General features: G+C 37.1%; 1 protein-coding gene across 3 annotated transcripts in view; it reads left to right on the top strand.

Moving 5' to 3' along the window:
- The window catches only part of PTPN2 (protein tyrosine phosphatase non-receptor type 2), a 58,808-nt gene that overhangs the window by 16,729 nt on the left and 27,878 nt on the right, over positions 1–14,201 (top strand). For all 3 annotated transcript variants that reach the window (XM_067548167.1, XM_067548159.1, XM_067548175.1), the window contains exons 3-5: positions 6,637–6,737; positions 9,566–9,664; positions 12,621–12,758. In XM_067548167.1, coding sequence (XP_067404268.1) covers positions 6,637–6,737; positions 9,566–9,664; positions 12,621–12,758 — 338 coding nt within the window. The remainder of the gene's footprint in view (positions 1–6,636; positions 6,738–9,565; positions 9,665–12,620; positions 12,759–14,201) is intronic.

Raw genomic sequence — 14,201 nt, 5'->3', positions numbered from 1 at the left:
TAGTAGTAGTGAAAGAGGAAGCTAATTTGAAATGTCACTGGGTTCAGTTTGAGAGCCAGTCATTTCCTGACAGATAAAACCATTTCTCAGAAAACACATTGTTAAAGGGAAAACAACTATTGGGGCTATAATTCTTAATTTCTATCAAGACTGTCCTTCAGATTCTTATCCACCTTGTCAGAGTCATTGGATTGTTCCTCAATAGTGTGATTTTTAGTTTTGTATCTTAGATTTACTGTTAGCACCTTCACAATTCTTAATTGTTAGAGCAGGAAGATGTCAAGTCAAAAATAGGCATATTGCACTTATAATACTGAATGCACAGTTGAAGTTGAGTGAGAGATGAATCTTGTGGACATAGACTTCAACAATATATACAAATTCAGATTTTTATTATTATTTATAATTTACCATGATAAGCACTATGGGAATAAACTAAAGGATGTATCAGAAAGTAACAAAAACAAACGTGTTACAGCAGATACAAATTCTGATTCAGAATGTGTCCTGATTTTTCAGAATACTGACACCCACAAATTACAGTGAAATGAATGGGAGGAGCTGCAGGTGCTTGGCATATTGGAAAATCAGGTTGTAAAAGCATAGCATGATATAAACAGAACCATGTGCAGTGGTTATACATAAATTATGGGCTAGACCTTGATTTATGCAGCATGTCAGTACTAATTGTTACAGCAAGTGGTAGTATGGTACAAAGGGGGAAAATCACTCATCCTTCCTTTTATTTTATGCAGTCTCTGAAACTTGTTTGTCAGCACTGTATTGTACAATATATTGGACTTGGATGGCTTAGCTAGGAGTGATCAGGTTTGGATTTCATTGTGTGAGGGAGGAGGGTTTGCTATCTGGGGAAGGGTTGCCTCAGATTGGACCATTGGGATGGTTCAGGGCTTTTTCACCCACATTTTCTTTTGAATTTTTTTCTTTAATGCAGTAATAGTATTTAACAGGTCATAGATTTCACCCAATGTGAGTGACTGAAGAGGTTGCTAATTTCAGACATGATTCTTCTGGGTAGAGAAGCCTTCTTAGTAGGGGAACCATCATAAGAAGCGTTTTTCAAGGTTTCCACTTCCTATTCAGATGGTGAACACTGTGATGAAATGGAAAACTAGTGTGTTAGAAATTTTAGAAATCCATCATACCTGTTATCTTAAGAAGTTCTGTTGTTTGTCTAATCAGTTCAAATACTGAATGAATAATAACTGGAAATTACTTACAATCTGGGAATATTGTTACCATTAAGTAACTCGTGGCTTGTTTAATTGATTTCAATAGAGTAAGCCAGGTCATGCATGAAGTTTCTAGGTCTTCGTGTCTTCCGGGAACCTTCTTTTTGATAGAAAGGAGGGGATCAGTGAGTGCATCCTTATAGTGTATGTGTTTGTCTCATGGATTACAGGCTAGTATTGATAGGATAACACTTATTTTGGTATCGTTTTCCACAGCTCCAACTCTTAAGATTCTCTTCACCATGTTCTACAGAGAGGAATTTTAAATTGTTCATTTTCTGTCTTGTAGTGTTTTAAAAACGGAGGCTGAATACCATGTATATGCACATTACTGTGTAAAACCGCTTTGGGGTCTTTTATCTCTTATTTGGAAATGATACAGCAGTTGCTGGGTGATTAAACTGTTAACAGTGCTTGCTGACATCATCTTTCCGAGAACACTAGCATCTGTATGTGTGATTTACTATAACAAGATCTTAAGTTTTTCCTGTTGGCAAATGACATGTAATATTTACAAAGATCTTTCTGTCCAGAAGAAACATTTCAGATAAAATAAAGCAATACAGGAAAGGAAAACCTATTAGCATGTTCATTTCCAGGAAATATATTGTAAGGAGAGAGATTTTGCTTAAAAACATACATAATATCTCTCTAAATCTGTAATTTATATATGTGTTAGCCTCTAATTTTATACACACACAAATCTTTTTTTTTTTTTTTTTTTTTAAATCCTACCTATGACTCTAGGTCCCTTTGTTACATACTAGAAATACTAATGCAAACATAGTTACATCAGTATCTTTGCCAAAGCCAGGAAAGAAAACAAACCAAAATTGTCCCAACCCTCAATGCACCTCTCTCCCCAAAAGCCTGCAATGTGCTCTCAAGGGTTAACGGGCTATTGCAGTGGTTCTCAACCAGGGGTACTTGTACCCTTCGGGGTACGCAGAGGTCTTTCAGGGGTACATCAACTCATCTAAATATTTGCCTAGTTTTACAACAGGCTACATAAAAAGCACCAGCGAAGTCGGTATTAACTAAAAATTCTTACAGACAAAATGAGAAAGTAAGCAATTTTTCAGCAATAGTGTGCTGTGACACTTTTGTGTCTTTTTATGTCTGCTTTTGTAAGCAAGTAGTTAGTTTTTAAGTGAGGTGAAATGGGTATGCAAGACAAATCAGACTTCTGAAAGGGGTACAGTAATCTGGAAAGGTTGAGAACCACTGGGCTATTGCCTACAGGGAGAAGGGAGAGAAGCTCAATGCTTATGGGCCCTTCAAAAAAGTGTACTATTAGGGCAGCTCTCTCTCTTGTTTAAAAAAAAAATAATAATAATAATCCACCTGAAGGGCATCAGTTACAAAATTAGGGCTCTGCATCAATCTTGACTCTCTTCTTGTATATTTTGGAAAGGCAGTAGGCTCTTCAGAATTGAGATTGCAATCAGCTTCCTTTGTAAAGCCTTATACTTTTGGCTTGAAAAATTGATTTAGCTTGAAAATTGCCACATTAACTCTGAAGGCAAAGGAGGATGTCTAATAATTTTTTGGGGAAAAAATCAAATTGTTCTTAACATTTTCTTAAAAATCACTGAGGTTTGAAATATTTTACTTCAGTTTTATTCATTGCTTACCTGTAACTCAGAAGTGGCTTACTATGTTTCATATTTTCTGTGTGGTTAAATGTCTTGGAAATCTTGAGCTCTAGCTATTTTTGAGAAATAAATAATACCTAGCCAAATTATTAAGGATTTCATTGCACGTGGTTTTGGGTCCAATCTTTCTCTCATTGAATGAGAATTTTTTCTACTGAGTGGGTAGTTCAGCTGAGTGTTAGGGGCTTAATTCTCTAGTGCTTTGCACCTAGTGTATTCATTTACACTTGTGAATCATGAAATCAAGGTAACCAGTATAATGTCAAATAAAATAAAATAAAATGATCAACAATCCATGGATCAGAGTTAAGATAGTTGTGTTGTGATGAGAGAGGCATTTCTATATACTTTAAAAAAATCTTTTAACGATATGGACAGTATAAAACTCATCTTTATCTGTTCATTTCCTTTTAAGTGCTTGGGTTTGTGATAATTATATTGGCATTTGGTAACTTTAACTGGTTTTGGAAATGCTTTTTCTTTCAGGGATACACATTAGGGGAGCCTCTTTACATGAGCGTGCAGCATAGATGTATTAATACAAAATGTTCCATCTGTGTTTAGGAAAAGGTACAATTCATTAATATTGAAAGAATAGGTTATTTCATTGCACAATGATATGATTATAATGAAAGACTTTCTTATAATGAGTATATGCAAGGTGGTTGTGGGAAAATCTTGACTCAATCTCCTGATCCTTGATTAAAATTTCAGCCTTATTAATGATTAACACTCCTTTCTTTTTTATGTTATGTTTTAAATTGTTTTCAGAAGATATGCTGAAGATAAATAATGTGGGAACTGTGTGTGACAGTATGGTGGTAGGCTAGTGATTTTGGAATTGCTCACTTTTTTGCTGCAGCCCTAGGAAGCAAATTAACAGGAGGATGTCATCTGCATAGCATTGCAGTTCACTACTACTGAGTTATCAAACAATTAAGTGTAAAAATATATTAATGAAGTGTTAAGAATGTATACTCCAGGTTCCACCTGTAACTTTACTTCGGTTGTCGCATTTTTGTTTCATGATTGGTATTTATTTATATAGGGCCTGATCCTGACAAGATTTGCACTCTCAAAATGATCACTGAAGTAAACCTGGAGTTTTGGGTGCATACTGAGAAGATTGGGCCCATAAATAGTAAATTCCTGCCTCTGCCACTTTCCTGCTGGGTGACCTTGGCCAAGTCACTTAATCTCTGTTTGGTTCCCCATCTGTTAATGTGCTACATTCTCAAATTTGCATTACAGTTGTGATAGCCTGTTCGGAGTCAGAAAGTGCTAATTAAAATTCTGTGAGCCTCTGTCCATTTGAAGTCCCTTAAAGTGAGCAGAGCTTTGCATGGATGGGTTTAGGGGCTGCAGATCTGGTTGCAGTGTTGGAGCTTAATGTGGGAGTTCCATTTTAAATATACATACATCTAAACCCAGATTATCCAAAATTCAGCCCATGCCTCTGATTTCTTCTGTTTCTATGAGAACTTCTGGATGACTATCCAAAATTCTGATTATACAGAGAATATGGATGTTTCCAAAGATATTTGGATAATGGGAGTTTACATGTATATAAAATATATCCATATATAAAATTATGGAATAGTTGATAGAATGATGTGGTAAGTTTTTATTTGCAAGAATTAAGCATGGCCACGTTATTCATAACTAAGCTATGAATGAGTTTTGCAGATAGACCCAATGAATGCCAGTTATGCCTTGATATCAGTTTATCATATAATTCATGAGGTATTCCATATTTCAGATTCTTTATAGAAGAAACTACTTTAGAAATATTTTAATGTCTTTTTAAAAAATTTGTTGGTTTGGTACTATATTTATTTTTGAAAGTAAACCTTTTGAAGTCAGATGCTTGAATTACCATGTTTCCAATGTTACAGATCACAACATATCAAATTTTAGGAAACACTAAAAACAACCTCAGTAGCTCTTAAATATATAATGTTACAATTTTAACCTCCAATATATTTAGCTCTTGTGGTTATTTGTTCCATCAGAAAGCTTGGAATCTCCTTTCCAGTGGGATGGAACTCCTATGTCTAACCCTGTATGGTCATGAGGTAACTGAGGCCTAGTCTAACTACCAAGTGTCTCCATTAAACTAAGGGTGTGATGTTAAACTGATTTATTAAACTGGTACAGCTTCGCATGTGAACACTTAAATGGTTTAAATTTAATTTAAGTAGCAAATTTACAGGGGTAGGCTAAATAAATATAAGCCTGGTATGTACTAGTGTAAGGCCTTGTCTACATTACAAATGTGTTGCTGGTATAGCTGTATCTGCAAAACCTCCTAATGTAGATGTTGCTTATGCCAACAGAAGGAAGTTTTCTGCATGTGCACGAACACCACCTTTCTGAACAACATTAGCTATGCCGACAGAAGCACTCTTCTGCCAGCATAGCTGTATCTGCATTTGGAGTTTTGCTGGCATAGTTATGTTGAGTAAGGAGTGTGGGTTTATTCATACACCTGACCTACATAGCTGAGCTGACAAAACCTAGTAATGTAGACCTGGCCTATGTGTCAACATGCCAAGTTGCACTGGCTTAACTAAATTAATTTAACACCCCACCTCTAACAGGCACAACTTTTGTTTGTAGAGAAACCTGGAATTCAGAGTTCTCATTTTTATGTATAGAAAATAAACCATTGGTGCAGGACTGAAGGTTGTCCATCCTGGGCTTTGTTGCAGTGTAAACTTAAAGGAAAATGTCACATTTGGGGGATTAAAATACTCCTAAGAGAATTCTGTGCCAAAATATTAAAGATTCTGTGCACAGTATTTTAAAATTCTGCGTATTTTATGTCAAAATAACACTATATAATCATGCCAGTTTCAGTTATTGTGGTAATTTATTTCATAATACCTGTCAGTAAGTATGTCTGTAACAATACAGACAAAAAAGATTCTCCCAGGAGTAGAGAGTTAAAGATATTCCTACAATAACCCAGTTCCTGTTTGTCTGCTCCTTCGGCCTCCTAGAGTCCCGCTGCTGGGTTCCTTCCCGGCCCAGACACTTGCACATCCTCCCTCCCCAAAGCCCAGCCATGGTGCTGGCCTGAGCCCAGACACCTGCATCCACTCTTCCCAGAGCCCAGGGATCCATAGGGAGAAACAGGCTGATGCTGGGTCTCCGGCTTGTATGGAGCTCCCTGCATGCCACCTCCTTCCTTTAGGACATGCCAGGAACTGCAGCTGCTGGGAGCCTTCCACCTTTTCCATCCCCTGCGGTGTCCTGAATTTGCAAGTTGTATTTTCCTGGTCCAGGGGCTCTTAGTGGCGACCAGCAACTCTGCAGTGCCAGTTCTGCAGGGGAAAAGGAAGTTCTGCACAGAACATTAATTCTGTGCAAATTCTGCGTTGCGCAGTGGTACAGAATTCTCCCAGGTATAATAAAAGAAAACTTTCTTTGGCATGTTGGTTTGGTGAGGAGGAAGCTGTTGGAAACTGCTCAGAGGATTAGAATGATTTGAGGTATTTCCATGGTGGAATGTATGAGAGCTTAGGGCAGGTGGAGTTGTCAAAGTGACATGATAAATTCTGGTAATATGTGAAATTAATTTCATGTCAGTTTTGCTTCTGTGAGTGTTTGTCAAATATAATTAAAATGAAGTTGGCCAGCTAACCGCCGTCAAGCCTAAAATGCCCTTAGGAGAGAAAAAGTTCACAAAAATGTAATCTTAATTTTAACTTTGTTTCTATTGTTAGATGACCATAGTCGAGTAAAACTGCAGCACACAGAGAATGACTATATCAACGCCAGTTTAGTAGTCATAGAAGAAGCCCAAAGAAACTATATTTTAACACAGGTAAGTAGTACCAAATATTAAATTGTTACAGGGAATTGAGAACATGGACATTATGGCATAGTGCAGACTTATATTCTGGGGTAGGGAATGAAACCATCTTTGATGCTCTCCTCTATCAATAAATGAAACATATAGCCAGTAAGTATGTTTGATCTGATTACTAGGATGTTCTTCTGGTTTTGATAACATATTTGCAGGGTTAGCATTATATTTCATAGCAATCTATATATTAAAATTTTCAAACATTTCTAAAACTGAATAAGATTTTTCTTTTCAATGATTATGAAAATATAAAAATGGCTACTTTATCCTTTATTCTACTCTTACTTGACATGTTTATTCTCCTCCTTTTAAACAAAAACACATTCATGAACAGTATAACATTATATTAGTAAGAATTGACCAAAAAAAAATCCAGAGGAAAGATTTTGATTTCTTGGTTAACTTCTTTTCCTTAATTATTTTGATCCTCAGTGTGCTATAGCTGTCTTCATGCAGGTCATGTACAGCTTCATAGTAAGTGTTAACTTACACTTTCCTAAGGCAGACTTCCCATACTTCCACATAAGGTAAAACATTTTATAATTTAAATGTATAGATGCAGCAGTAGCATCGGAATAAAGCTTGAGACTTACTATTGGTTCTCAAATAACATCCAACTTTCCTTCTCTTTAGCATATTCATACATTTGCCCTTTGTCTTTGTAAATACAAGTCCATTTTAGCATTAAGAAATGCATTATAATTTACATGGCTTGAAAAAAATTGCCCAATACTTAGTAGCTAGAAGACTAAACCTGTTAAACAGGAGGTTAGGGAAGTCTAACCAGGGAGATCCAGAAGAAATGTCCTGGTAAAAAACCTGGACTCTCTTAGTACCCCAGCTGCAAGGAAGTGCTGGAATTCAGTGCTGGAGGGTTCCCTTTTTCATATCAAGTTCTAGCTAATAGCTATCAGATCAGTTTGAAGCTATAACTCCTTACTGAAGGCAAGGAGAATTTTTTTCCCCCACCCCTCCAGAATAACCTGACTGTGGAAAGAATATTCCACTGATTTACCTTCTCTTCCACCCTCCATTTTTGAGGTCCTGATTTTTGTACCATTTCAGGAACTGTTTCTGCTACTGCTCAGCTTTCCTAAGTAGGAGAATCATGAAACTGATGGGAAGTCTATGGAATACCTGACAATTTCAGGGTGCCACAGGTTTCTGAACAATAGCTGTGAAACTGACATGAGTCTTGTAAATTTCTTGCACATGGCCTTGCCAAACCAGCAGTAGCAATGGTAGACCTCTTGTGTCAGACTCTGGAATACAATAGAGCATAAGTGTAGATTCAATTCACATTGGGAAGGCTTCTTAGGAACAAAAAAAAGTCTAGAAACTTAATCTTTTTCTAAAGCTTTTCAGTCATCACTATTGAGTGGATTTTTCAAGTCCCTATAATTTAAAACACTTTTACTTATTTGCTTAATATGTAAATAATAGGACTGAACAGAGCTACTCCTTTCATGTAAGATTGACTAAATACTTTTTTGTAATTTATTTTTACTAGCTTCCATTCAATATTTTAGGTATTTTGCCATATATGGAATCCTAGATTTTCTATATGGAGTGGGCTATTAAACTAAGGGCCTAATGGATGAATGCATACAGAGATGTCATTCAGATTGTGTGCATATAATGGAAAAAAAAATCTACTTAATATACAAAATCCAGGATAGTTATAAATAGGGTCCTGTGAAAATCACTGTTTCACTGAGGGCAGGGAAATGGTAAAAATGCCCTAAACTGTAATCTTTTAAACATTTTTTTAAACAGGAAAATGTCTGCAAAAAAGTCTTTAATACAAAAAAGACCTTACCTTAGCTGACTATGCTGTACACATGCGGAAGAATATACTACTGTGTCTACATTCTGTTCTTGAAATTGATTAAGGTTATGTCTACACTAGCACTTCTGTCAGTAAAACTATTGTTGGTCGGGCTCTTAAAAAAATACACCCCAGACCAATATAAGTTTCACTGACAAAAGTACCGGTGTAGACAGTGTTATGCTGGCAGGAAATGCTTTCCTGCCGACATAGCTACCGCCACTCATTGGGGATGGTTTAATTATGTCAATGGGAGAGTTCTATCCCATCGTCATAGAGCGGCTACACGAGAAACCTTGGAGTTGTGCAGCTGCAGTGGTACTGCTATGACGCAGTAAGGTCTGTAGCGTAGAGATCGTCTAAATTTACTTACAGAATTGAGTACTTTGTCAATTACACTGTCCTGAATTTGAAAGTTATAAAACTTAATGGTATTGAAATACTTGGGTGTTCACAGCTTTTTAAGTAATCCTGTTCATGGTTAAGTAAGGTGATGGAATGCTGCAATTAAAAAGTGTTAATGTGGGAAACAGGTCTCCACCATATTAAAAGCTGTCAAAAGAACAGTTGGGTTGGATCCAATTCTGTACTAGTAATGTCTGAAAGCATAGTTCTCTCTGACACTGACATCCTATCCTCAAAAAGTTTTTAACATCTGTCATTGATGAAGGACACAGTCTCTCAGTGTAAATTAATTTTCTGAAGCTGTTCATAAATGGATTCCTTTTATTATGAACCTATCAAAATGTTTTGTTGTAGGCTAGCTAATTAGAATGCCTCACTGTTGCACTCCAGATAAACACAGTGTTGATATTATGCATTTGTGCATAAACTGTGTAATTGACTTATGATGTTTCATGTCATACACTGTTCTCTTTGAAGAGTGTTTTTCAGATATAATTGAATTATGACTCTTGTTTTGAGCACATTTTCCCCCTTTCTTTCCTTACTCACATAGGGTCCACTTCCTAATACTTGTTGTCATTTTTGGCTAATGGTATGGCAACAAAAGACCAGAGCAGTTGTCATGCTAAACAGAATTGTTGAAAAAGAATCTGTAAGTAATGGCTATTTAATGCAACTTATACATATTGTAATATACGTTTACGCTATCATACCACACTACTTTTAATGCTATCATATCACACGAAATTGGGATCTTAAAGTTAAGTGTTTGGACCAGTGCTTGAAATGTCGTGATGTGAAGAGCTAATGCATTTTTTTTTCTGTCACTAGTGGCTTAAATAATAAAATAAGAGCACTAATCTTGCTGGCTGTTTTATCACATTTAATTATTGTGACAACTGAGATACTATACTAATTCTACAAGTAGAACCAGAAATGATAAATTTAAGTAAAGTAATTTGAGGGGATAAGAGAGTATTTACAGACTCTTCCAGTTGTACAGGACTAATATTTAGATACCTTTATTAAATGAGGTAGTGGAGCTCAGAGATGGAATTCAGTTCAGTAAGAACAGTCTCCAATAAGTACAAGTCTAGAAAGATTAATTAAAATTCTTGAGAAAAGGGGGTATAAAAGCAGAAGTAGTAAGATGGAAGTAGAAGCCAGGGCTTAAGGTAGGTTCCAGGATGAGATGCAGAAGGTAGGAAACTTAAGCTAAGTTTAACTGTTTAGAGTTTTTCTATTTTTCAACGCTTCTAAGGATAGCAATGTTTTGTTAATAGACAGCTGTTGATAGTGAAAGCCGGACTTTGTGCTACCAGCAGAAATAAAACTCTTTAAAAATCAGTGAGTTTAGAGTACATGAATCACTTGAAATAGAGCTTTTTTGCCAGCATGTTTGACTCATTACATATTTAGATATTCAATGGTAGTTCTTAGCTATAAATGCAATAAAGTTTAGTTATAGAGGGGAGTCTTGTTCAGAAGTTCTTGGCTAGAAAAGTTTGACGTCCAACTTAATAGGGCCTGGAGCTTTGGGATCCAGTTACGCAAACAAAGCAAGCCCCATTGACTTCTGAGGTCAAGGTTTGTCAGAGAGGTGAGTAAGCACTGAAGGATTCTGATAAACCCATACATGGATTTAAAAACCTTTGGGATGATGCCGCACAATGGGGAAAGTGACATGTAACTTCTATAAATGTAAAATAATCCATATTGTCAAAGAAAAGTAATCAACTTTTTATGTGGTGGTGGGCACTGAACTTGCAGGATCCTCTGAAGGGTGAAAAGTGTCACTGGAATAGCTCAGTAAAGGTTTCTGTCTATTGTAGAGATATTTAAAGCAAGTACAGTGTTTGGGTGTATGTCAAGATGTATCAGAACTGGGGAAAGGGCAAGAGAGGGCTAGTGAACATGGCTGGAGCATATAACACTACTTGCAAGTGATGAGAATATAAAAACTAGGATTTAGCAGGTCATAACTCAGATTCAGAATTATGAAAGATATTGTTAAAAACTGTTAAATGTGTGTGTAATATACACCTAGGACTAGCTATGCAAGCTTCCACATTTTACAAAGAATCACAAACTGACAATATAGCCACAATTAATAAAGGAAAACACTATTCTGTGTAATATATAGTTACCCTGTGGAATTGACTGCTACTAGGAATCAAGACAATACTGTGTGTGTGTGTGTGTGTGTGTGTGTGTGTGTGTGTGTGTGTGTGTGTGTGTGTGTGTGTGTGTGTGTTTAAAAGGAGTGGATAACTTTATCTCAGCCTGTTTAGTCTAAGCATTATTCATGAGTGAACAGTTCTCATCTTTTCAGAGCATAGACTGACTGGGGGCAGTCAGAAAGGAATCTTTTCCATTCCTCTCCCCCATGCAAAGTGTGTCCAATTGTGGCTGTGTCTATTTTCCTTTGAGGCATTAAGGCAGTGGTTCTCAAACTTTTTGTATTGGTGACCCCTTTCACATAGCAAGCCTCTGAGGGTGACCCTCTGGCCCTCAAGGGCTCCCTACTCCCCCATTTCCCCTGGCCCCTTCACCACAAACCCCTGGGGAAATTGACTTGCATGCTTGGAGTGGCTGGTATTGCTGCTCACTCCCCCCTTGAATGTTGCTTCTCCGTGCACCCTTAGGGGGTGGGGCAGCAAGGAGCAAGGTCAGGGCTCCCTGAATTCAGGTCACTTTCCCCACTTGGGCTGCGTAAGGGGAGGGCAGAGAGCAGCAGCTCCTGATGCTGGCCTCAAAGCACAGCTTAGGTGGGGAAAGTAACCTGGATGCAAGGAACCCTGGTGTTGCTCCTTGCTCCCCCCACTCACAGCAGTGTAGGGGGGCGTGGAGGAACATTGAGAGGGTGAGCAGTATCTGCATCACCGCTCACTGCTTCCCCCGTGTTCCTCTGCCAGGAGGAAGCAGGGAGGCTCACAGCCCCACAGGTGGTGAGGCTCGGGATTGTTCACAGTTTGCAACCCCTATATAACCACTTCAAATCCCCCTGAGGGGGTGCGAACCCCCAGTTTGAGAATCAATGTATTAAGTATTGGCCATTGAATAGTGTACTGGAATTGGCAGACTAGTGGCTTGCCCTAAAATAGCAAAGCCTATGAATTTGGGAACTTTGTGTAGTCATATACATCTGCGCAAAGTGAGTGTAAAATGCTATTAAATAATAATATACATTTATACTTGATTTGCACTGATGTAAATCATTGTGGAAAGTGCTCAGTAGTGGAGAATTGAGTCCTAAATACTCTCTGTGCTTCAACTCTTTGGAAACATGTCCATAAGTTAACATTAATAACGTTCACAAATAAAGTATTTATGTATAAATAAATCTCCATATCCTAAAGGGAATATAATTCTCCATGATAAATTCAGCTATACAGGTGACTGGTAAATAGCTGCTGTATGTATCTGAAAAGACAGTTTTAGTTAACTGTCATTAAACCAATGTATGTTATCATTTATCTCTTTATTCTGGATAAAGAGAAAAGCTGTCATAACAACTCCTTGTCCCCCACCCCATGTAGAATATATGTGATGTTTTATTTTTGTCACTTGTCTCAGTGGGCAAATATTTACTTACTTTTATAAATTAGGTAAAATGTGCACAGTACTGGCCGACAGAAGAAGAGGAAGTCATGATGTTCAAGGAAACGGGATTTTGTGTGAAGCTAGTATCTGAGGACATAAAATCCGATTATACAGTACACCTACTACAGTTAGAAAACATCAATGTAAGCTTTTTTCTCCATACATGTGTATCTCATATTCATAGGATTCAATATGTAATAAGTGTTGTTTGAAATATGCATTGCAAACTACCATTTCTTCCTTAGACTAATTTTTCCGTAAGAGTATAAAATTTATTTTGCTTTCAATATGTGCTGAAGTCACAACCGCGCGCGTGCACACACTTACCAATACTTTTGTATGAATAAATTAATAGAACGTTATTCAAAGTGCTGAAATTTTGAATCTTTTTTTAATTTCCCTAAATTGGAAATCAAAGTATTACAACACTGTGGTGAGTTTTAATTGACAGTGAGAAAGTGGCAGGTCTTTTAACGTAACCTAGTTTGGAGGTAATCTCGTCAGTGGCATTGTGGGAGAGAAGCTGGTGACATGGTCTGTTTCTTCATTATCTTGTTTGCTATGCGAAACGGTGACTTTTTTGGTTATTGTTTCTTGAGTGTATAATGGCCATTAAAGAAGCTTTGACACAAGATAGTTAGAAAGAATGCAAATTTGAAATCGCCTCCATGAGATCAACAACATTCTAAAACTGGTCATGTTATTCCCTGGTTCACTGAATAAATATGAGACAAGGGAGAACTTTAAAGACTGTGGCCTCATGACTTGGGTTCTCCCCATTCAGCTGATTCCGTCTGGTATTTTTACTATTAATGGCAGAGGTGAAGAAGGGAGGAATGGTGCCTGAAGTGCTGAGGATGGGGAAACGAAGTCCTCCACTGCTTTTGGCAACTTGAGGGCAGCAGTCTCTCCAGATACCAAGAAGTTATTTTGGTGCTTTTGTCTTCAGTGGCCTAGTATAGACAGTCCTGGTCTCCCTCTCTTCCCACTCCCAAGAGAGTTACTTCACCTCTAATACTTGAAATAACTCCCACAAAGTGTTTGGACTTGGATTGGGTGATATCGTCCTAAGATTCAGATAGTTTGGAGTGCAGAAGTTATCAATTGCATAATTTCCCTTATTCCCCCAATTTGCTTCTCCACTTCACTGCTGTTCATCATTTAAGCCTTTGGCTTTTTATTAACCCTCTGAAGTAGGCCCATCTGTGCTCTAGATAGATTCTCTATACATGAACTTGGCTCATTTCACAAAAATGGAACAAGTGAATAAAATGACTTTGCTATTTAAATGCCTCAGTCCTCTTACAAACCTTCAGCATATTAAATTACAAAATATTAATAATGTTTTAACAGAAAACCTGTGTACTCTTTACAAAACAATGCTTGGAAATAATTATTTTGTGAATTATCATTAAATATTGAAATCATTACTTTCTATAGCCATTAAGCTTTTACATAGTGGCTACTAATCACTGAATGTATTTGATTCTATCTGTGATAAGTATGCTATAAAATTCTCAAGAATTTAGTATTCCTGTTAGTCCTAAATGTGTGAAGCCCACCTACATCTTTTGCAGCATATGCTA

Source organism: Emydura macquarii, unplaced genomic scaffold (assembly GCF_026122565.2).
Source record: "Emydura macquarii macquarii isolate MOO-44397 ecotype Brisbane River unplaced genomic scaffold, CSIRO-AGI_Emac_v2 contig_212, whole genome shotgun sequence".
Lineage (NCBI taxonomy): Eukaryota > Metazoa > Chordata > Testudines > Chelidae > Emydura > Emydura macquarii.
Note: the sequence above shows the minus strand (reverse complement) of the source record. Positions and strands in the feature narration are given on the sequence as shown.